Here is a 24,773-nt window from a genome sequence, read left to right as displayed (position 1 = left end):
TGATTAAAACGCACCATGGTGTTTGCCTTGCGTTTTAATGCTCACTGAAATCTTCATGCACATTAGATACTTTATGAAGTATTGTGATTTTTTTTTATTTTATTTTATTTCTTCCTTTCTATTAATGTGAATATATCTGAAAACAACGTGTCTGTGCTGAAATGTATGGGCTAGTGTCTTCAACTTGTTTTTCTAGGGGGCGCCCGATTGACTTTCGAGAGCAGTTGGTTAATAATAAAACGCAGTTGAGTGCCAACCAAACTAATTACAGCACTAGGTTTGCTTATTAATGATGTTTGCACGTTCGGGACACGTGAAACATAACATTGCAGTGGTATAAGCTTATCCATTAGTGTCCATATCTTACCTGGATTTATTAAATCAAGGTATTCAGATGGCCTTTTTGGGGGGAATTTTAGATAAACACACAGCTTTTTGTTTTGTGGGTGTAACATGTAGCTACCATTGGCTCTGAAATGTAATATAAAATATTAATAGTCATATGCTCTTAAGGAACAGGCCTACCAGTCGAACATTCCAGACGGGTCAAAATTGTAATATGATACAAACACATTGGTGGTTGTAACAATATATTTAAAAGAGCATAAAACAACATTGATCATGTTTAATTCTATGGGATTCTTGGGGTTTTTAATTTGGCCTATGAGTATGCTGTATTAATGTATTGTTGTGTTAATAATGTAAACAGGGGTTTGGACGTTATGACATTCGTTGTTGTTGTGCACATTTTATTTTTACTGAACCATAAACTTTATGCAACCGGTTTGGTCACATTGCACAACATATACATAGGCTAACAGCGTGAACAGTAGTTTGATTCATAAGTGAATGACTCTTTTGAGTCGATTCTTTTTAGTGAATCAACTTCATGCAGCACGACCAGGTTTGTTCGATTCCCGAACGAAAGATTAATTTACATGTGGGGCTTTAAATTAGCTACTAATAGATTGTTTATTTGCTGACATATAAGCTATTTGCATATACGCGTCATGTAGTGTTTTGTTTATTTATTTATTTAAAAAATGTTATCACAATTCGTTTAGTGCATTTTGTATGTGCACAGTGCAGCTACTTTATGGTCCTCTTTTAAGTAGATGAACAATTCAAAATCACAATTGCAGAATAAACTGCTAAATAAATGCATAGAGCGCGATTTCGAGTGAATGACTCTTGAGTCGATTCTGTTTAGTGAATCAACTTCATACTGTTCGCCCATGGCTGTTCGACTCCATGAACGGTTCACTCTTTTTAAATGATTCCTTTAGTGAGTCATATACAGTTATGAAAAATATGATTCTCTAAAGTTACTTTAGTCACGTTCGATTCGAAACGAATCGAGAAATCTACGTTAGTTATGTTGCTTTGTATTTCAAGCTCGGATGAAACTAGATACTGATTGATTGCTTGAATCCTATGTGGTATTTAAAGATATGCATCAATCAGTGTATGAAATGCAATCACATAGTATTTATTATACGAATGGAAGAGTTTTTATTTAACAACACTTACAATACGTTATATGCAAACGCACATTTTGCATTAAATGCATTTCTTGTATGAAGTGATTTTATACAGTTTGACTTGTTTTTTTAAACGTTTCTTTCTTAAAAGTTCACATTCATTTATTTGTCTGAAATAAAGCGCATGAAAAGTGGCTGCGTAAATCAAACGCACACTTTGTGCATTACAGCACTTAATGAATACAAAGTGCAGAGGCATTGGGAGTGCATATTTCCCCTGTCCCGCATGTGTGTGTGGCTCTCGTGCCGATATTGAGGGCGCTGTGCTGATGGAAGAGCCCAAGAGTTTGGACGGCAAAAGTGAACGGGAGCTTCGTCTCAGCGGACTCGAATCGTGCGCTTCACTTTTTTCCTCCCTCTCTCTCTCTCTCTCTTTCTCTCTCGTTCTCCCTCTCTCAGGTCGAAACTAACCGCGACACAAGTGGCAGTTTTTGCAACAGGGGGTTTTAAGGATATTACAATCTTCCTAAGCATGCCGAGCCCTCCTCGCTGCTCGTAAATCCGCCTCAGTTTTGCTTCGCACCGCCACATGCCTCACGGCGGATGCGAGCGAGCGCGCGGCGCGGCGCTATAAGAGACAGCGAAGAATGAATCAAACGCGACTTTTCTAACGCATCCGGACGACTTTTTCCTTATCCTTTTTGTTCTTTTTCTATTCAAATGACCGCAAGATGAAATTATCGCTCTTCCCGGCGGGTTCGCCACCACCAGTTTGACTCATGGCTCTGTGAAATCTCCGCGTACTTCCATCCATCCGTCGTCGGGACTTTTCTCTAGGCTGCAGTTGATGATAATGCCGAAAGTTTGGATATACGGCTTTAACAGTACAGTACAGTAGATGTGTGTAACTCGAGGCGGGGTTAAAGTTCAGCTCTATGGAGCGCTGAAGCGTCGCGCGCACTTCGCAGAGTTGGAAATGTGAAAGCAAGAAGCAAGGCTTTATTTTCCCTCTCTCCCTTCTTCTCTGTCTCTCTTTTTTTCTCTTTTCATACACACACATATACATACACACCCCATACATTCACACATACACACACCCTCACCCACACGCACACTCACGCGCGCACACACAACATATACATCGCCAATTCAAGAGATAAAACCGACAGATATGTATTCTCCGCTATGCCTAACACAGGTAAGTGACATTTTCGTCTGTTATTAACTCTGTTTGTTGCTTTTCAGCGGTGTCTTTTGACGGGACGGCACGGATAGAGACTAACCTTTGCTTAAGACAAGTAACTTAGTGTGCACTAAGGCATTTCTGCGTTGACAGAGCCAAGTTAACTACCACATGGCGGATGGCGCCCACCTCTCGCACATATATGTTTTTATGCACATTTCTGTCGTTCTTTCTTTTATTCTACGTGCTTTTGCACGGAAAGCGATGTGCTTATTTAGCAAGTTAAGCTTTAAATAGCGCTGTGTGTGAACGTAAACCTTGCACTAAGCTTGCAGAGGCGACGTTGTGCACGTTGGATTTAGTTGGACTTTTAAAACAGTGTTTTTAAATTGTTGCTTGATTTAGAACATACGAGTGAACTTATTGACTCGCTTTATGGTTATTTAAAGATTGCAATGGTGCATTTGTTGGTTCACTAAGTTCTTTTGAAGCAGCAGAACTCGAAATAAAAAGTATTTACAGTGGAAATCAACCTGTTTCCCTAGTTGATCCTAATAAGGAACTTATTTTAACATATTACAAACGCAATTATTCATATATTTTGGCTGCTTTTTATTTTTTAGTTAAAGTTTTAATACTGCTGTGCAGTTTTACAGTATTAACTTTTAGTTAGAACCAGCTGCAGGCAATAAAAAGCTGTCTTATATATGGGACTTTTTTTTTTCATAGCATCAGAAACAGTTTTTGAATTTTTTGCATGCTTCACTGTCACTGCATTTCTGATATTTAGCAGCAGCTGTGTCCAAAAAAAAAAAAAAAAACCATTCTGATGGCTAAAATTCTCAAACGAACATTTTACTGGTAAAAACGAAAACCACTTAATGCAAGTTTGTAAATGCATGCAGCTTTATGCTTATTGTGCAATAAAATGTAAAGCGGAATAAAGTTAGGACAGCAACCGAGAGGGTTAAAGGAGCTTTCAAAAGAAATCCATTCATTGTCTGAATCATGGTGGCAGGTGAAGTGAGGTGACAGTTCTGGAAAAGCTGTGTAGACTTGATGTGATTTTAAACTGTTTGGTTAAATGAGTTTTATTGAATGCACAAAACAAAAGGAGAAGGCCTCAGCATTGTGCTGCATGCAGGGACGATCCTTTTACCGTGTTAGTTACAGTTTGTTTAGAGAGGATTCCTGTGGAAAAAAGAGACAAATTATGTGTATAAAGGAAGAAGTGCTGAAAGTTCTCCAAGTGCTCTTTTTTATAAATTTTATTAACCGAGTTTGCTTAAAGCTCTTCTATAGCTTGCATTTTTCTGTTAGAAATGCTTGCATGATCTGTTACGGAAGGATTTGATAATTTACTAAATGCTGTAAATGTGTCATATAAGCACTGACTGACACTTTACATGAGACATTATGTATTTCTAATTATATTTGTCGCTTAAAATGACAACATTTGTAAATATTGTGATTGAGAAAATTGAGAATAAGTGCAGAAATTAAGTAATAATCAAAGTAATTTGACAGCATTATTAATAAAAAGTCAAAAATTCATTAATTTCTTCTTTATTGCGATGTTAAGGCAGCATGAGTTCTGCTCTCTCTCTCTCCCCCTTTCTCTCTCTCCCTCTCTCTCTCTCTCTCTCTCTCTCTCTCTCTCTCTGTGTGTGTGTGTGTGAGGACTCAAACAGTCATCTGAGTGCCAGAAAAAACTTTATACTATTTTCATTTAAAAAAGAAATCTTAAAATCAAAGCAAGCTTTTTTCATTTTTAGTTGATTCAGAAAGCAACATTTCTCTCTTTTGCTAGTAATTGAATGTTTTTCATTTGATTAGTCATCCGTTTTCTTTTATATTTACAGTATATGTGTGTTTAAATGCTTTTTTTTTATCTTGGCCACGAGGCACGATTGTTCCCTGCTGAGGCCTTTCTTTCTATAGGACACCGAGGTTCAGCTTGAAACACTTTAGGAGTCTGGAAAAACCTGACATGCTAACCAGACCCTATATTGACACTCCAACACACTCCAAACACGCTGCTTGTTCTGGCACTAGAAGCGTTTTCGCAAATTGCTCGAATTCTGACCCCCCAAAAAAGAGAGAAGGAATGCTCGTAATTATCTTGAATTTAAATCATTTGCATGTAAAATTAGTCTTTAATCTAGAGATATACCTCTGCATAAAGTTTTCACAGTAAAATCAATATTTGTGTTGGCAACTGATCTTTTCTTTAATAAAAAAATGTGCAAAAAGCCACAACAAAAGATCATATCAGTTCTTGAGGAACAATATTTCACAGACTTTGGATTAAGTTACTTGGAGAGCCAGCGAAGGAAGATAAGAGAAAAAAATCATTCAGTGGTTTAAATGCTGGATGAAACAATAGTTTTTTTTATGCCTCGGAGGCGATGGAGTTTGATTCTCGTACAAGACAGGAAGGAAACAATATGATTAAACGTATACGACACACACATTGTTCCGTACACTGTAATAATGATATAGGCTTATGCAAATCCCAGATTTCCTGTGGTGTAACAAAAGAGATGTGGCAATATGTATCTATATGATGTCTTGTTGTTAAGTCCACACGTATAACGCGGTAATCTCATGCAAACAGTGCCAGCTTTTTGTGATAAGGGTTTATTTATTTTTTTTAAATTAGCAGCAGTGCCTGAAATTACTCCTGAGAAATTAATTGAATTAATATCCCAAAATTGCGCCGAATGAATTGTTCGGCACTGGTCCGCGTTGTATTTATATATCTGTGTGTGTATTCAAATGAAATCTGCACTTTGCTTGCTCGCTGGCAGCCCTCTCGTGCTCTCGCACGGTCGGTTTTGGGACACGATGCAGGGCTATTGCTGTTTGTGGAAATGTTATTCTAGTGATTGGCAGTCTGCCATTATTCTCTCTATGTAATATAAACCCTGAGTTATTTTCTTGTGTAAAAACTCACATTATTTCATATTAGACATCGCACGTTGTTTATTTGCCCTATTATTAGTGTTTATTATTTATTTTTTTTAGGCAAGAGACGGACATGAGGGCCTAGAGATGCAGAAATGCACATTGAGGTCATAATTGTGGTGATCGGCGTTCAATAAAACACGAGCGTTAAATATGAACATTATATAGAGTCAGTGCATCATGGAGCTTTACAATTTTTTTTGCATTTAAACAAAAATGTTGTACAATATCATTAAAATATCAGATAAAAAAAAGCAAAACGTGAATAGAGACATGTTAAAGTCACAGCCGACGTTTCAAAATTCATCGTTTTTTTGTTGTCAGTTTCTCAAAATTGATTTTCTGCCAGGTTGTGCACCAGCGGCAGGTGAAGAGATCCCAAAACCCGGCACAATCTGCCCCGCACACACACTCCTGTGTGAAAACAACACACTCCTCGCTGATAGCGAACGCTTTTTTGGAATCGTGTGTGCATTTTTATGAAGAACAGATAAAAATAGCCACTTCAATTTTCCTGGTCGGTTGTTGCTTTTTCTCGGCCCTGGCAGACCCCTACAGACCAGCATTCTTGCCAGAGAGCCAAGATATGTCCTAGACGAGCTTCACACACACATACACACACACTGCCCTGCTCGGTTCACAGACACACTCCTGCTGTTGAGGGCCGTTTTTCAAAATAATCAAACAGGATTTTATGTAGATGTGCACGTTTCGCTTTCATGGCGTCTGATGTGGAAAATCTGTTGTTATTTTTGTACGTCATGTTCTTTTAGAGCAATTGGACATCTTTTAACAAGAAAATTGTAGATGCTTTTAGGAAATAGGTAATGTGTCTTATGTAGGTATAATATTGATATATAAACTTAATAAATTGAATTACTTTACATAAATTATATGCTTAAAATAAATAAAATAAAAAAACTTAAAATATAAAACTTTAAAATTTTATATTGGTTGTTATATGTAGATGTTTTGCTTTTAAAGGGTTCGGCTTTAAAAAAAAAGGTTGTTTTAGTACTTAGTTTGGATTTAGATTAATTAAAATTTCTAGATTTAAAAAAAAATATTTTCATATTACCATTATTATTATTATTATTATTATTATTATTATTATTATTATTATTATTATTATTATCATCAGTGGTAGTAGTAGTAGTAGTAGATGTGTATAATGTGTGCTGTGCACCTTTTTGGTGTGTTCAGTCAAAAAAAGTCAGATTTTTATATATATGTATATATATATATATATATTTTTTTTTTATTTATTTATTTATTTATTTATTTTTTTTTTTAATTATAGAAGAATTGCAAGTGCTTATTAAAAATATAATCTTGGTAGTAACTTATTAAATTATTACATATTTTCTATTATTGTTAACTGATCTTTCATGTGCTATTTTTGTACTTCAAATAGTTAATAAAAAAACTGCAGTTGGTTGACAACAAAAATATATATTTTTATTAACTTTTAATATTGGTTTACACTTGCATATACAGTTGAAGTCAGAATTATTAGCTCCCCTGTTAATTTTTTTCCTTATTTTTTGCTTAACAGAGAGAAGATTTTTCCAACACATTTCTAAACATAATAGTTTTAATTACTCATCTATATTAACTGATTGATTTTATTTTTGCCATGATGACAGTAAACAACATTTTACTAGATTTTTTTCAAGACACTTCTATACAGCCTAATGTAACATCTAAAGACTTAACTAGGTTAATTAGGTTAACTAGGCAGGTTAGGGTAATTAGGCAAGTTATTGTATAATGATGGTTTGTTTTGTAGACTATCGAAAAAATATATAGCTTAAAGGGGCTAGTAATTTCGACCTTAAAATGTTTTTTTTTTTAATTATTCTAGCCAAAATAAAACAAATAAGACTTTCTCCAGAAGACAAAAAATAATATCAGACATACTGTGAAAATTTCCTTGCTCTGTTAATATTTAAAAAAGAAAAAAAATTGAAAGGGTGGCTAATAATTCTGACTTCAACTGTATCTATTTGTCTACACACTGTTTATTCATTAAATTTTTCTCTCTGAAACTTAAACTGTGACTGACTTGTGTTGGCCATGTGGTCTCTAATTCCTGCTCCCCTGTCCTCCTTCGCAGGATGAATTCCATCCTTTCATTGAAGCACTGCTGCCCCATGTGAGAGCGTTTGCCTACACTTGGTTCAACTTGCAGGCCCGCAAGAGAAAATACTTCAAGAAGCACGAGAAGCGCATGTCAAAGGAAGAGGAGCGAGCCGTGAAGGACGAGCTGCTCAGCGAGAAACCGGAGGTCAAGCAGAAGTGGGCATCGCGGCTGCTGGCCAAACTCCGCAAGGACATCCGGCCCGAGTTCCGCGAGGATTTTGTGCTCACCGTCACCGGGAAGAAGCCCCCTTGCTGTGTGCTCTCGAACCCCGACCAGAAGGGCAAGATGAGGAGAATCGACTGCCTGCGTCAGGCGGACAAAGTGTGGCGCTTGGACCTGGTCATGGTGATTTTATTCAAAGGTATTCCTCTTGAAAGTACTGACGGCGAAAGGCTGGTTAAGTCTCCGCAGTGCTCGAACCCAGGGCTGTGTGTGCAGCCGCATCACATAGGAGTTTCCGTAAAGGAGCTCGACCTGTACTTGGCGTACTTCGTCCATGCAGGTAAGTCCATTTTTTTGGATCTGTTTATTGTATAAAAATGCAAGTGACATGCCAAAATGCATTGTTTTTTTCTATTTTACGTCATCTTTTTTAGGATTTTAGCATTGAAAACCTGTCAGGAGTCAGTCATTTAGCTGATAAGAGTGTTAGATTGATGCAACATATAAGTTTTAAAGGAAAAAAATGGGATTTGGATTAAAAAATGTAAATACATGATCAATTTTAAACTGACTTTTCTTATTAAGGCGAAAAACAGACTTATTTGTAGTCACTCATCCTAATTGAGTCCAAAATGTTTATTTATTTCACTTTATTGCTTTATTTGCTGCATTTTTAGAATTTTATTCTTTACAATTCATCAGTTTTGAAGAATAAGACGTATCAAAACAAATTTGGCTTCCATTTTCCCCTAAAAGTAAAAAGGAAGAACTGATATTTGTCTGTAAATGTTTTCAAATTGAAAAGGCGCAATCTATTCTGATAATTTCTGCTCCACATTTTGAATACAACATGACCAACCAATAACAATTCCCTCAGGTTATTTACTTTATATCCTTCAATATACAATATGGAAGCTGGGATGAATAGTATAATTAGGTGGAGTTTGCTCCTTATGGCTTGTGCAGCTTCAAAATTGCTTAAATTTATTTTGCCACTTTTTTTTTTCAAAGCAGATTTAGAAGGAAAACTTGCTGAATATGTATGTACATAAATATTTGGAGAGTCATTTTGTCAAAAATGTGAAGTTATTTATTCTAATTGTGTCCAGAAGTGATCCGAATGACTGCACTTTCATTTAATTAGTTATACACATATTTTTTTTGCAGCATTTCTTCCCAAATAGGAAACACGGTCTGAATATTTAACATGTAGAGTTTTTTTTTCTGTTTAGGTTTTTAAAAAAAGAAAGACGCGACTAATTTATATTCTTAATTACATCCCAAAATGTCAATCAGCCGACTAGATCTGTGTATTTTGTTTCAATTTATTTGACTGTTTTAGGATTTTACCGTTTATAGTCTGTCAACATTCGAAAAGGAAGCTGGTAAGAATAGTGCAAGTCTGTCAGATTCCTTCTTTCTCTCCTGTGCAACGTCCTCTTCGCAGCCTTTCCCAATAAAACAATGCAGGAAACCCTAGCCTAACATGTAAATACATGACTAATTTGACAGTGCATTTTCAGAAATGTGACTTCCTCAATGCATTGCGCAACACCAAAACAGCAACTGTCTGTCGAGTGGTTTAGCCTGCATGCGAGGAGCTAACATGGAAAAGTCCGGCACAAATATCTGACGGAGAGACTGCTAATTGGCAGAAGATGGCAGGGGATCTGTCTTGCGCTGACAACGGCACAAACACAAGCTTTCACTTGGAAGACAAGAAGCACACTTTGTTTCGCCAGGCAAACCCCAGCACCTTAATTACATTCATTTCCTTTCGCGCGCAAAAACTGTGGCACTGGAGTTGGCAACACGCGCATCCGCTGTTCTCTGCATTCAGTGCGGACTCACGCTTTGATGAGGTGCCGATAAAAGAGGGGGAAAACGCGATGTATCCAGAAGACGGCAGAGATAAAGCCGTAAAACGCAAGCTTTAGTGCCGCGTAGAAAAATCAGGCCTATCTGGCATACAGCAGGTTGCAAAACGGGAGCGTGTGAATTACTTTGACTTGCTAGAAACACAAAGGCCCTGAGCCTTTGAGCTTTTTTGTGAGGATAAGTACGACACCGTCCCTGAAACACGTCCCGAGCAAAAAAAAAAAATCCTTAGTTTTGATGTTCTTGAAAGCCTATTGAACGCCTGCTAACATCGTAATCGGTTGAAGTTACGTTGTTTTTTGATTCGGTGCTGAGTAAGAGACGTCAGCGAGAGAACAAGAGTAGAAGAGACGCTGGAGTCTCTCTCTTTCTGACCTGCATACGGGCCGATCAGGTTTCCTCTGTCTTATTTAAAGCAGTGGAGCATTGCTGGAGCCCCCTTGATTAAAAGCCATCTGAAGAGAGCCTGACCTCATACACAGATGGCCAAAGTGGGGCTTCTGAGAGGAGCTAAAGTCAGTAATTAAATTTATCCCACAGTCCTGCCAGGGCAAAGAGGTGCGGGCCAGCAAGCACAGTCACTTCATCTAGACAATAACACTGCTACCTATCGATATTAGCTGAAATGGCTGGAAAAGAGCATTCAATTATGTGTGGGTCGTCAGAGAACTCAAGTACACTATTGGAAGAATAGAAATAAGTCAGTTGCACTACCCTCCTTCCCCTCCTACACTCCAAAAAATGATTTTGCTGTTGTCCAAATTACTTATTTAAAATGAGCTGAAACGACACAATTTTGGACATTTTTTTGGGGAGAATTTAATTGTTTTATGTTCAATCCACTGAAATTTGTTAGGTTAATTGAATTGTGTTGGAATAACATGAATGAATTGTGTGGAACCCAGCATTTTTACTGTAAATGAAGGAATTCCTTTAGGATTCCTACAGTATGTTCACTAAGGTTTAGCGTTTTTTTTTTCTGTAGTAAGTTAAGTTTGTTTTCCATTTAAATTAATTCAATATTTTCCAGTATTTTATTATAATATTCTGTACTTGCTGTACTAAATTTCAGAACTTTCCTCATAATATGGAAGCTTAAGTTAGGATCAATCAATTCTTTCAACATTTCCCCATTGTATTTTAAGTTGAAGTGTAATTTTTTATTCACCAGTACAGAAATCTTAATTATTATGTCTTAAAATTTGGTAAAGTCTTAGGTAATGGATTGGAAGTTTTAAGTAATTGCCTCAATTTCTTAAATCCGTTCTCATCATTTGTCTTATTCAAATTATTTTGTTTTACCTAAGCATTACTTTTAGCATGTAAGATAAAGTTCATAATTGTCAGTACTTTTAAACATTTGCACACCCCCCCCCCCCATATATTTCTGTGACTGTATTTCTCAGAACCTGTCTTTTGAAAATCCCTTGTTCTTATCTCAGTAGGTGCGCGGTTCATTATTTTAGTCAGACGTTATAAATCTCTTAACAGAAAGTAACACGAGAAGCAGAAAAAGAGACAAAAGTGCTGTTGGCTGAGGCCTGAGGACTCGCGACCATGGCTAATTTACGGCAGGAGCACTCCACACGTGGGAGAGGTCACGGCTTAAGATGTTAGGGTCATGACCCCATCTTCAAGGCATTTGACCTCCTAGATAAACATCCACTCCCATTAGCAGCCAGTCAAGCGGAGGGCAAGCTTTGGTTTTGGGTTGCCCCCGTGACCTCCTGTTAAAACAGGTGGTTTTGTTTGGGCCACAGAGTGGCGTGCCATTTAAACCAGCCGATAGAAGAGGCTAATGGCCGTGGAGACCCAGACTGGCATTAGTTTCCTTTATGCATTAGTTTTGGGAACTACATGAATTCTGCTACTGTAACATCTGGATATTATCAGTTCATTTATTACTGTGATTATTATATTTTAAATATTTTAATTCACAGATTAAGTTAATTTTATACAATTTATTTATTTATTTGCAATTTTTACATAAAGATAAACATGAAAATAGTAAAGTAAAAAAAAAAAAAAAAAAAAAAAAAAAAATATATATATATATATATATATATATATATATATATATATATATATATATATATATATATATATGTGTATAATGTAAAATTAAGTGAGATTTTTTTTTGTGATGTGGACAAGTTTCATTAACTTTTTTTAATGTGTTCATTAAGATTCCATATTGACACGGGTTAATATAATATATGGCTTATTTAGTTATTAGAAGTCAATATGCAAGTAATAATGCGAGAAATAAGTTAACATGTTTTCAGTGTGTTTGAATTACTTTAATCGTGCATTTCTTAAAGGCACAGTTCACCCAAAAATGAATATTATGTCATTATTTACTCACCCTTGAATGAGTTTCATGATTCTGTTGAACACAATTGACGATATTTTGAATTAAGCTGGAAAGCTGTAACCATTGACCTCCATAGTATTTGTCAGCTATGGAAGTCAATGGTTACAGGTTTTCAGCTTTCTTCAAAATATCTTCTTTTGTGTTCCACAGAATAAAGAAACTCTTCTCACTCTAACCACTTGTTGATGGTATTAATTTTTGGTTGAACTGTCTCTTTTAATCTTTCATGTCTTCAGCATTTGCACAAACATTTTTTTTCTATATGTATTTTTTTCAGAAGGTGTAGGTCTATGTTTATATTTCTCAGTACGTAAATATATTTTTCTCATAATATTTATCTATTAAATGTTTCAGTTCTGTTTATACGCAAATCAAAACAATTATTGTTGGATGGCAAAAATGAGTAAAGTATTAAAACGATGAATTAATAAGTCCTTCTTTTGCTGAAAAGCTCAATTAGGCCCTTATCATGATTGATATACGTCGACTTGATGTCATTCGGCTTGTTGTGAACTCCAGTTGTCTCATTGCAGTGTTTTCAGTCTCACCACACAATGGAAGGATATCGCTGGTGCAGATAGATAACAAACACCAGCCTGGGTCCATGTGTACATTTCCAGCCAGGCTGATAGATATTTATACTGGACTTACCTTAATTGACCCGGAGGCGCGTTGAACAAACCGTTTGCGTGTGTAATGTTTGTAAAGACGGCTGACCTACTTCCATGTGAGCTCTTAAACAGATTTACAGTACAGTGTGTCTTTCAGAACTAGTTAGCTTTGATGACGCATGCTCTGTCATAAGTTTTGTACATTCGTATTAAGTTCTCAGAAGTTGGCTGAAACTTTTTATTTTGCCAAGCCGACAGTTCATAGATTGATTTTTTTTTTTCGCCAGTAACCGAATCTGATATCTTCAGGCTGACTTTTGGCACATCTTGTGTTACAGCCGTTTTATATTCCTCTTCCTTTCCACAGGCTGAGGAATAACAATAATTTGGATCTATTTAAGGCGATTGTGGGATAAACCACAGCCTTTGTTGTGGTTACTGCAGTACACATTGTGGGCTGGGACCTCCCCACCCCCTCGCACCCATCCTCCCCTGCTTTCTACTCGCTAAATCCCACCGACCGGCCCTGTTACCGCAACAATGACCCCGCCACTGTGCTCTTTCACACAGTACCATTCATTAAAAACAAGCTCGTCCGCCATTCATAAAAAATACAGCATCATATTTTTTTGGCCGGATTGCGCAAACTGTTTCGCCACCCTGGCACAGCCCCTCCAGAATCCAGTGATGGGATACAGCTCAGTCAGTTTTAATGTCATTGCGTTTGACCTCCTTTTGAACCATTTTTCCTGCTGCAACGTGATTGGATTAAACCAAGCAGATGGTTCTGGGATGGGGAAACACTGTAAGATGTTTTGTTGCCCAGCCACTTGCCTTTAGTGGGTACATTTCTCCTAAACCTGATTGCGAGGCAAATTCGTGTAATCCGTTTAATGCGTATTGTCAGTGGTGATCTTTCCTTGCAGATTTGGACTACGTTTTTAAGATCTCCGCCATGTTTTTCTTGTTGACTTTGGTGTGTGGTTCTAAACCGATCGTCTTTTTTCCCCAAGATTGGTTCACGATGCAGCTCATCACACTTTGTTTTCTTGCTGACATAACGATGGCCTGGGGAGTTGGGTGAAGGGTTTCAAGTGTGGAGGCAGTGGGCAGTAATCTATAGTCACCTGTGCTCTGGGCTTACCGCTGTCCCCTTGTGTAGTCAGGAAGGAAAGAAAAAGGAGGGGGTTGGCACCAGTCAATTTTTGCTAATTAGTTTTGTATTAACTCTTCAGTCGTCCCAGCGCAGAGAAATGGGCCCCGTGATGGGAGCTCGGCTATTTTTATTTTTATCCTGCTTTATTCACACATTTATTTAATGCTTCTCGCGTTGGAGTTGTTACAGTTGACTTTGGTGGATGAAAACGTGTTAAGTAGGCCCGCATGGAATACATGCTTTTTTTTTTGTCCGCGTACTGCAAAAAAGTTGCATTTAAATATTGTGAAATGTGTTAACTGTTGTTTAAATGGGGAAATTGACCTTAAGGTGGAGAATGTGGGAGATTTGACCAGAAAAATGTATACAAGTATCATATTTTTGGGATTACAAGTTTTTTTTTTTTATCATTGTAAATTGGGCATTTATTTTACCCTAGTATATTAAATATATATTTTAAAGACATGGCAGGGGAAAATGAAATTAATGCGGTGCTTCTTGTACATTCTGAGAGCCACTTTATATCGTATATCACAAAGCCAGTGGAGAGCGCTGATTTTTAAAGAAAACAGACCTTAACGTGCCGATTTTGTAACGGCATACAGTTCACTTGAAACGATTGACCCTGGTTACTGACAAAGTAAAAGTCCTTCCGCATACTTCTGCATATACCCTATAACACAGATAATGAAAATACTTTTATGTTTGTAATCAAATGTCAGCTTAAAATGTTTACAAAGTGTCTTGAACAAGTTATGCATGGTTTCTGTTTGTAAACAGGTCATGTTTATTTATATAGCACTTTTACAATGTATATTGTGTCAAAGCAGCTTAACATAGACGTTCTAGTAAATTGAAAATGTGTCAGACTAGTTTTCAGAGTTGAAAACAAAGCTGTAAGATTTCAATAATTTTAAGCATTATGCAAATTATTTGTCGTAAAAAAAGTCAGCTGACAGAGTTTAAGCAAAGTGGAATGGTTTTAAAGGAATGGATGCAATATTTCTGATGTTTATCCTGAGATGCTGGAATTTGAACACTTGTAGTATGGAACAATTACAAAAGGCGTTGAAGGGTTTCATTGTTAATGCTAGCGTAAACAAATTAAAATCATGGAAAGATGTTTATCTATTATTGCTTTTGTGTAAACAAAGCAGTACATTTTCAGTTGTTTTCGCATTTCATCCTAATCTTTAGTCATAAGAAGTTTGCCATTGAAAATCTGGGTGAATTGCAAAGTTTTTAAGGAGCAGATGCAATATTTCTACAATTTGTCTTGGGTTGCTTTTAAATCGACACATCGAACAGTTTTGTTTCAAACACCAGCTAAAATAGGCTTGAAGTCACATTGTTTAAAAAGTATTTAATTGTCTAAACATTTTCTACAAATCCTGTGAGATGAATTATGCCGTCAAATATTTTGAGCTTATTATACCTTGGAAAAATACCAGAAATTTTTCTAACTGATAGTTCAAATACTTTTGGTAAGTAGCAGAAAAGCCGTAACTCAAATGGTTTCAGGTTGATCCTCCAACAAGGGCTCAATGGATAGGAAGATTCTAGACTTTAAACACCTGTAGTATTAGTATTTTTAAAAATGCTGAACAAAATGTGTAAACAAAGCTTTAAAATGCGTTTACAGGAAGACTTTGTTGTAAAAAGTCAGCCGTTGAAGAGTTTGAGCCAATCAAAAAGATTTGAAGCACTACAAAAAATGTTTCTGGAGGACAACAGTGGACCTAATAAATGAAACAAGTCCAACCTGGTTTACCGTTTCCCTTTCATCCACGTTTTTTGCAAACTCATGGCTCGCAGTGAGCTTAGCCGTATCAGGCACTCTATACGCCGTGTCTGCTAACGGATCAGACTTTTTCCCGAGAGCAGACATCTCGTTCATTACAGAACAGCAACTTTGGCTAACTTCTGAGAATGGAGCCTTTGTGCGCGCATGCCATTCAACAAGAGTGCCATTGTCTTAAAGCCCCAGCCGGCAGCAAACGAGGCATTGCGAGGCCTTTGCCGGGAGAAACTTTGATTGTGTTAGGCCTTCATTTTGAGAGAGACATCGAACGGGAGTAGGAAATGCCATAAACATGTCAACTAGCTTACATATGAATTATGAATTTATGTCAGATTTTATGAAGAAAGGCAAATCTGCGCTGAAGGGGGGAGAAAAAAAAAGTATCCTCATCACATTATTTGACAATTGATCTCCATTATGGTGTTCAATCAGCACGTCACTGCCTATCGATCAGCGTGTTTGGCGTGTTGAGCAACACGCGTCTGGATCTGGCTTTATGTTTGTAAACCATTTCAAATTGGACTGTTTGCCATAGCTGGCGCCCTGGTATCATGAAAGCCTCACTCCCACTGCCAAGAGAAGAATGCAGGCCTGGTGATTGAGGCACGGGGCGGCATTGTACGCCTGAATATAAAGGAGTGCGCAGACATGAAACGGGACAGCTGTGAGTGTCTGTGGGGGAAAGTTGCTACAGATGGTAAAAGAAGTGGAAAATAAACTACCGTATGGCTGCTAAAATATAGAAGAAAGGCTGCTAGCCCGTACAGGATCCTCTCATGTCGTTGTTGTGTGCGTGTTTCTGGGAATTTTTTTTTTAACGCGTGTCTGCGTTAAAGGGAATATGTTACCTCAATTGCTTGTCTGTCCCAATACCCCGTTATGCCCATCTGCTGCTGAGCAATGCGCAGATTTATCACTCGCCGAGGTCTGTGACTGACATGTGCTAGTCGCGCAAAATCCCTCACTTTTCATTACATTATTTCTGGATTAGGGATATTAGCACGGTTACAGTGGATTTGAAGATTATTTGACTTTAACAGGGTTTGTAGGAGTGTTTGACTTTAAATATAAGTGTTAAGATGTCAATATTTGCAATTTAACCACAAATATTTGTATTTTATAATTTATTCTGATGTGTTAGATTGGATTTAGTTTTATTAGGTGAGGTTTACACAATTCTTTGACACGGGTTAATATATTATATGGTTTATATAGTTAGTAGAAGTCAATATTATATGTATGGAAACAAATATGAGGGTTATGGCGTTAAATTTAAGATCGAATAATATCTATGATAAAATCTATAATAGCAATTAGTTACAGTGCCTGATATAAATAATTATTGTAGTTAATTAAAACTAAAAGCGTTTAACCAAAACCATTATTTTGCTAATTGAACTAGGGATGCACGATATTGGAAAAATAGCACATTGCGATTAGTTTTTTTATTCTATCTTTGCGATATGAATACGATTTCACTAGATGAGTTGTGTTTATAAATAATTTATAATGTTTGATTGATTTAGGAAGATTCTGTAGGGGAGTGCATAAAATATAATAAACAATCTACCAGCAGAGATAAATTCAGTAAAGAAAAATATGCTAATTAAATGAACAGCGTTTTATTGTTTTTCAAAGAGTCGAAATGTATTCGAGTATACAGTAATTGAATAATCAAATGTAAAGTAATACTGCATACTAATCGTTGTATAGACAAATCAATATGATTAAATGTTATTAATTTGTCAATGTTACAAATCCAGATTCAACATTACGTATACTCACAATGTGACAATTTCGAATGATCACATTGCGATATCGATGCTAAATTCAATATCGCATAATTCGAAAACAATATTGAAAACAAACTAAATTATTTTTTTATTTAAATTCAAAAAATGTTAAAACAAATATATAAAACATTTTAGCAAATATTAAAAGGAAATAAGTTAATAAATAAATTTGTTTAAAATTAGAATAACTTAAAAAAAAAACAGTTAAAGTGCGCGTCTATATGCGTGAATATACATGTATTTATCAGATGTTATTATTGTAACACCATTGTGTCCTGAACACTAGTATTGTACTACGTTTGGCATTTTAATCATTAAAAAACAATTGGTTATAGTGAAAAGCACATGAAAAATATCAGTCTGTACTTTTTAGAACTTTGTAATGTTTGTCAATATCTCTCAGACTCCATATCCACATACATTTATAAATAATACAACTTTCTAGTATTTTTCCTAAGAGTTGCAACACATTTGCCAACAAGGCTAGTGCTCTCTAAGCAAGGTTATGTTTGCTATTTGTTGCGTTTTTTTTGCATTCATATCATCAGATGTTGTTTTTAATTATTGAATGTAGGGGGAAGGGGGGAGGGGGTCGGGCTAAGTATGGAATTGACTTTAAATTATTGAACTATTTCTCCCCAGTACTGCCCCTCGGTCCCTCCATCTGTCTGTGTTGCAGAAAAAATAAATAAATAAGCAAATAAAGATAATAAGGCTATGGCGCACTGCAAGCCAGACCCCAAGTTCTGGCACGATTCTGCTCCTTATTTCTCCAGCGCCCCTGTGGAAAAAAAAAAAAAAAAGAGAAAATCTCCCAATTAGCCTGCTTCGGATTTGGATAGAATGTAAACACCGTCCTTTTAGGGGCTCGTGAATGATCACGTTTGGACAAATTTCAAATGGCGTAATGAAAGAATGGCAAATATTTTAACCTCTGTTCATTAGGCCGCTGTCCTTCAACTCCCAGGCTAACATGGGAAGGGATATTTTTCAGCCTTCATTCGGATGCTAAAGATACTGTTTAATTAGCAGTGATTAGAGCAGAATCACTAAATCAGGCTCTTTCTGTCTAGTCGCTCCCGGACTTGTTGTATGAGCAAGAATCACACATTAAGTCAAGGCACTTTTTTGGGGGGGTGGTCAAATATTAGTCATGATTAATCGCATCCAAAATAACAATGTGTGTATATATATATATATAATATTATTACGTATTTGTAATGCATTACCCCCAATATATATCTATATATATATTGGGGGTTACGCATTACAAATAACGTGAATTACGTAATATTACTTTTCTAGGTAACGAATAAAGTAACGCATTACTTTTCAAAATTAAGTAATAATATTTGAGTTACTTTAAAAAAAAATGTAATGTGAGTTACTTTTTAGTTTAGTTAATTCGCTTTAAAAAAATATCTGAATTAAAATAACCATAGTCACATAGTCCCGCACGCAATGAAAAGTAACGTAACGCATTACTTATGACTAAAAGTAACTAAGTAACACAACTAGTTACTTTTTAGGGGAGTAACTGAATATTGTAATGGAACACAAAAATAAACTTTTTTTTTTATTTGCACAGCATAATATTTTAATGTAATATAAGCATCTAAAATACACTTAAGTGCTTGTTTTGTCGCACTTTGATGCCTTAGATTTCAATTACAGTACATATTTTTAGCTGCAATTTTCTCTCTTTTTTGGCAATGAGTTTTTTTTCCTCAAATGTTTACTTCAGCATACTGTAAAAATGTAAGGACAAAAAGTAAAGACAACAAATATTTCTAGATTGCTTTAACTTACTTCAGTAAGTTAATCTGGCTTCAACCACGTTTTTTAAGTTATACAAAGTTTAACTTCATATTTCATATTTTTAGTCAGTTTGATTGAAGTTAAGTTGAAATGACTAGAAAAGCCATTTAAAAAATATAAGGCAGCAAGATTTTTTCTTGCAATACAGCTTTAAATACACAAAACTGCACACCAAAATTCAACAAAAATTTTGAAAGTAAATAACTTTTTATGCTTTTTGTGAAGTATTTTTTGAATTAGGGAGTAATGTAATATAATTTCTCAAGAGTTCCCTCTTAGAAACCTGATTCTAATATATCTATTGTGATTGTAATATCAAAATATAACCCCCCAACCCCCCAAAAAAACAATAATTCTGGATATGACTTTATCCAGATTTTAAGGGCTGGGTATGCAAATTAGCATAGATTCTCATTTGCATATTTAAATATAACATTTCAGAAGACTTAACCCAATGGTTTTGCCGTTCTTAATGTAATCAATCAACCAGGAAAGTATCGTGAGAACAATTTTTAAAAAGTTTTACCCCGTTCACCTGCCGTGCCTTTCCTTAAGAAAGAGTTTTGGGAGCATCGATCCATTAGTCAAGCATCTGAATTACACGAACACAGAAGTTTTTTTGTTTTCGCACCAACAAGGGATCGTCACAACTCGTTAAATTGATCACGATGCACGTATTCTTCACCCACACTTCCCAAAACTGTTTTCACAGACAAAACAAAAGCACCACTTGATTAGCTGCGAACCATCTGGGAACGGCGAGCTGTGTGACCAAGCTAATTGGTCGGATTTGAAAAAGAATGGGACAGACCCTCTCGTCGCATGCATGTCTGAAAGAGACCCCCCTCCCTCGTCACTTTTGTTGGGACGGTCCCAGTGACGAGCTCTCGTCCGGCTCTGGGAAACGTCCCCGCTCGTGGGGTTTGTGTTACTTCACAGTTTGGGAAACAGCTGGCGCGCTAGAATGCAGCACGGTGTTGTGAAATATAGAATATTGTTTAGAGATTCTTTTGTCAGTGCTGGGTGAAGTTCACAGCAGTTTTAATGGGCCGACAGGCAACGTATGAGTAGAAGGCTTCAGTGGCTCATTGTTGAGAAGGCTTAAGTGCCACCTGTTGGATGTGGTATTACTGCATGCCATTTACTACAATTTTTTTTTTTTGCCAGTGCATGTTTCAGAATTCAGTTGGTAGGCTGTTCCAACTTGTGAATTTCATGTACAGATTACTACAATATCACGTATACTTTTCACAAAATAAAATAACATTTTAGAAAGCCAAATTGGGTCATTGAATGGTAGTTGTGTAAGCAAATTTTACAGTTACGTGGCTTTTTTATTATTAACTGTAGTTTAAAGGGAAGACTTTTTTTATATAGTGTAGAAATATTTTCCCTACACGGTTTAGTTTTGATTTTGAGCAATTTGTTTTATTTTGTAAATCTTTGTTTCTATTGAATATTTTAAAATAAATGTAAATGTCATTGTGTATTAATTATGAATTTTAAGAGGTAGCGTTAGGTTTAAAAATACATGTATTTAGATTCATTATTTACATCTATCTATTTAAATTTCATGTAAACAATTTTTTGTTACATCTTTTATGCTGGAATATAACTGTTTATCTATATACACACAATTGAAGTCAGAATTATTAGCCCCCTTTGATTTTTTTTTTTTTTTCTACTTTTTAAAATATTTCCCAAATTATCTTTAACAGAGCAAGGAAATTTTTTCAATATTTTTACTTCTGGAGAAAGTCTTATTTGTTTTATTTCGGCTAGAATAAAAGCAGTTTTTAATTTTATAAAATCCATTCTAGGGACAAAATTGTTAGCCCATTTATGCTATATTTTTATATAGTCTACAGAACAAACCATTGTTATACAGTAACGTGCCTGATTTCCCTAACCTGCCTAGTTAGCTTAATTAACCTAAATGAAGCCTTTAAATGTCACTGTAAGCTGGGCTAATAATTCTGACTTCAACTGTATAAGTACACCCCTCAAATATCTATCTTTTAAATTCATATTTTTAATAGGAAGCTATACAATATTATATCTGTGCATATACATTACATTAGTCAGTACTGAAGCCAAATCTGGAGCTTATCTAACAAAATAACTAACGATAACGGTCCAAACACACCCAATTTATATGTTATAGAAAAATATTAAGTAAAGGAAAAATCAAGAGAAGTAAAAAATTTAGTTAAAATTTTGTAGGTTGTAATTATTTTTGCAATATTTTGTTTGAATTTAATTGTATTCTCTTTTAGTTTTTAAATGTTTGGTGACTAAAATATTATTTTAATAAATATATCTGTTTAATAAAGCATTATTAGACTGTTAGGTCATTTATTAATATAAAAAATCTGATGTAGCTGAATTTTAATGCTACATAATAACTCAAGTGGACCTTGAAAATAGCATGTCTCTATTTGCTTTTTAAAAATATTTATTGTACTTTGCCACATCCACATGTGTACGGAAAAGTGCCCAAGAAGCCCAGTGCTGGGATTGCATTATCTGTGTTAAAGGCTATCACTGTCTGCCATTCTCGTTAAATACACATTTCAGCAGATAAAAGTCAATATTCCAAGAAACGGTACAGGTATGAAGCACTTCCTGAGGGAGATGCCAGACATGGGCCTCCCACTCATGGCTGAGGCTCACATTTGCTGGCGGCCATTGCTTTGCCCCACTGTTGGATTGGGAGGAGCCAAAGTACAGTTCAAAGTCAGGCGTATGGAGATAAGACAACAGGCAGACTGAGCAACTGTGCACTGCAACCAGCCCAGTGCTCCTCAGCTGACCACACAGGCAAAAATGAGCTGCTAGCATTTTTACGAGCTCTTGTCAGTCACTCTTTTTCCCCCTCCTCTGTTTGTTTGGTTTAATCACTGTGAGATATGAACAAAAGATGAATTGTAGATTCTCTCTTTAGCTCATTAATTTATGTTTAAAAAATGCACTTTTAGTATATCATTAAAAATGCTGTAGATGCTATGAAATATTAGGCACTTTTGGTGGTGATGAAGACAAAATATAAAGCGTGACTTTTAATTTGTATTTGCTAGTCTTTGTTTTTAAAATACAGCCACTTTATTTAATTCCTGACAAAAGAAAAGTTAATATGATAAGATTTAACTATATAACATTAGAAGAATATGAACAAATTATTCGGTCACGTGACTTGTGTATATGTATACAAATGTGTTTCAATGTTCAATTAGTTTGATTTATCTGAGAAATAGGAAAATATAGCTACAAGCTAGCATGCTAAAAACAATCAAAATGGTGTAATCAACAAGTCAAAGCCTACATAGATCAGTTATAAGTCCACCAATGATAATTTTCAATTATCTGTGACTTATTGGTGTGTAGATTGTATAATAATCTTCAGTGGTACATGCTAACATGCTAAAACGTTCAAAATGAAGCCATTAAATCCTTACTAAGAGTGATTAGCTTGAATTCTACTTTGATTCAGTTGAAAAAAAAAATGATTTATTCGCAATTATCTGTGAATAATACATCGACTACTAGCTTAAACCAGCCCAGGCTGGTTGGCTGGTTTTAGCTGGTCGACCAGCCTGGTTTTAGAGGGGTTTTGGCCATTTCCAGCCTGGTCTTAGCTGGTCAGGCTGGAAAGTGACCAGTTATAACCAGCTTGACCAGCCTGGTTTAAGATTGACATAGCTGGTTTTGGCTGGGCTCCCAGCCTGGCTAGGCTGGGCAAGCTGATTTTAGCTGGTAATTTCCCAGCCTGATCGGCTAAGACCAGGCTGGAAATGACTGGAAACCATACTGGAAATGGCCAAAACCTCTCTAAAACCAGGTTGGTCACCAGCTAAACCAGCTAACCAGCTTAGGCAGGTTTAAGCAGTTTTTTTCAGTAGGGAGAACATGTAATAATATTAACATAGTGACATGTTAACATGCTAACAGCACCAAAAATGAATGATTGGCTGTTTGTTATTGTATATTTTTCACGATATTCTGCGAATAATACATTGACCAATTGGCTTTGCCTACAATTATCAACTGTAATTACACTATTGACTGTAAATCTTGTCGGCTTGTAAGTCTTAAAATGAATTTGTCATGCTAACATGCTAAAAACGTTCCTAATGCCATTAGCAACAAATGCTTATCACCTATCCGTTTTTAATTTTTCACAATTATCTGTGATTAATACACAGTTGCACAATCAGAGAGTGTCTTGTTGTATCTGTTCTCCTGTGGCCAAAACACACACGCACACACACACACAGGGATACGCGCTGCTCTGCTGTTTCCTCTGTCCTGGGGATTCTTCAGGCCGGCGCTCTGCGGCTTCCTGCTAATTAAATTCCAACGCTGTCCATTAGATGGATAGAGTGAGCGTGCTGCTGACTCAACACAGGTAGGGCAGCACGCCGTAATGGGAAGAGGAGCTCAAGTGCCCAAGCAATTCATTTGGACCCCATTTTTACACATCTCTGGGTCACCACATGCTTTCAAGGGTGGAGAGAGGGAGCGGAGAGGGGCGGATAAGCTAATGTCTTCCAAATGCTTTAATTCAGAAACGGACGCCACGCGAGGCTGTGTCCTCTAAAAAACGTGGCGAGGTCGGAAACGCCTTTGCTTGCGTTTATGTACGTCCATTGTTTGTGTTCGACGTCTGCTGTTTTGTATCATCACTAAACGTTTAAGTGAGCATAGTACACTCAAAAAAAATTACCTACTTATTTAAAATGAGCTTTTTTTAAGTCTTTTATGTTCAATCAACTTAAATTTGTAAAACAATAAAGTTAACTTAATCAATTTGGGTTGGGACAACATGAAGGAATTGTGCGGAACCCAGCTTTTTCACACTGTATTTGGGTTGGGACAACATGAAGGAATTAAGTTATCTCACTAGTTTTTACAAATTTAAGTGGATTAAACAAAAAACAATTAAGTTGTCCCAACAAAATGTCAAGAATTGTTGTTTCAGTTTGTTTTAAATAAGTATATATGATTTGAGTGTACAGTGTAGCAGCTTTAAAAAAAAAAAAAAAGATTATTTTGGGCCTGAAAATGGTCCTTTTAACTTTTTCCCCTACTAGATTAGCCTGAAGGAGGTCATCGAAAGGGCTTAAATGAAAAAGCCTGTGACCAGTATAAGGGAGCGAGCAGTGTCGAGATGAAGTCTGTAATTTGGTTGGTCAGAGTTTGGATGGAGTCCCAGACTGACTTGGTTGGATGCGGTGCCGGATACTACGCCAGGCATGGAGGCAGGGCCGTCGATATGTCATACGCTTTTACACACTTTCATGTCAACAGGAGTGTTTGCTTTGGTCGGAAGCTGAGCTGACTGTGTTAAAGGAGCACGAGGCAGGAGACTGAATTGTCAGGGTTGCGGCTTGAAATATCAGCTTGTTT

The 24,773-nt window shown here is 36.3% G+C and overlaps 1 protein-coding gene across 8 annotated transcripts in view; it reads left to right on the top strand.

Annotated features, from left to right (window-relative positions):
* Positions 1 to 1,793: 1,793 nt before the first annotated feature.
* nfia (nuclear factor I/A) overlaps positions 1,794 to 24,773 on the top strand; it is a 192,226-nt gene continuing 169,246 nt past the window's right edge. For 3 of the 8 annotated variants that reach the window (XM_056447559.1, XM_056447562.1, XM_056447560.1), the window contains exons 1-2: positions 1,795 to 2,679; positions 7,748 to 8,276. In XM_056447559.1, coding sequence (XP_056303534.1) covers positions 2,653 to 2,679; positions 7,748 to 8,276 — 556 coding nt within the window. In that variant the 5' untranslated portion in view covers positions 1,795 to 2,652. Of the gene's footprint in view, positions 2,680 to 7,747; positions 8,277 to 24,773 lie in introns of all 8 variants that reach the window. The other 5 variants (XM_056447558.1, XM_056447557.1, XM_056447561.1 and 2 more) reach the window with 3 other exon arrangements.

Source organism: Danio aesculapii, chromosome 22 (assembly GCF_903798145.1).
Source record: "Danio aesculapii chromosome 22, fDanAes4.1, whole genome shotgun sequence".
Taxonomy (NCBI): Eukaryota; Metazoa; Chordata; class Actinopteri; order Cypriniformes; family Danionidae; genus Danio; species Danio aesculapii.
This window is presented reverse-complemented; position numbering and strand designations above follow the sequence as displayed.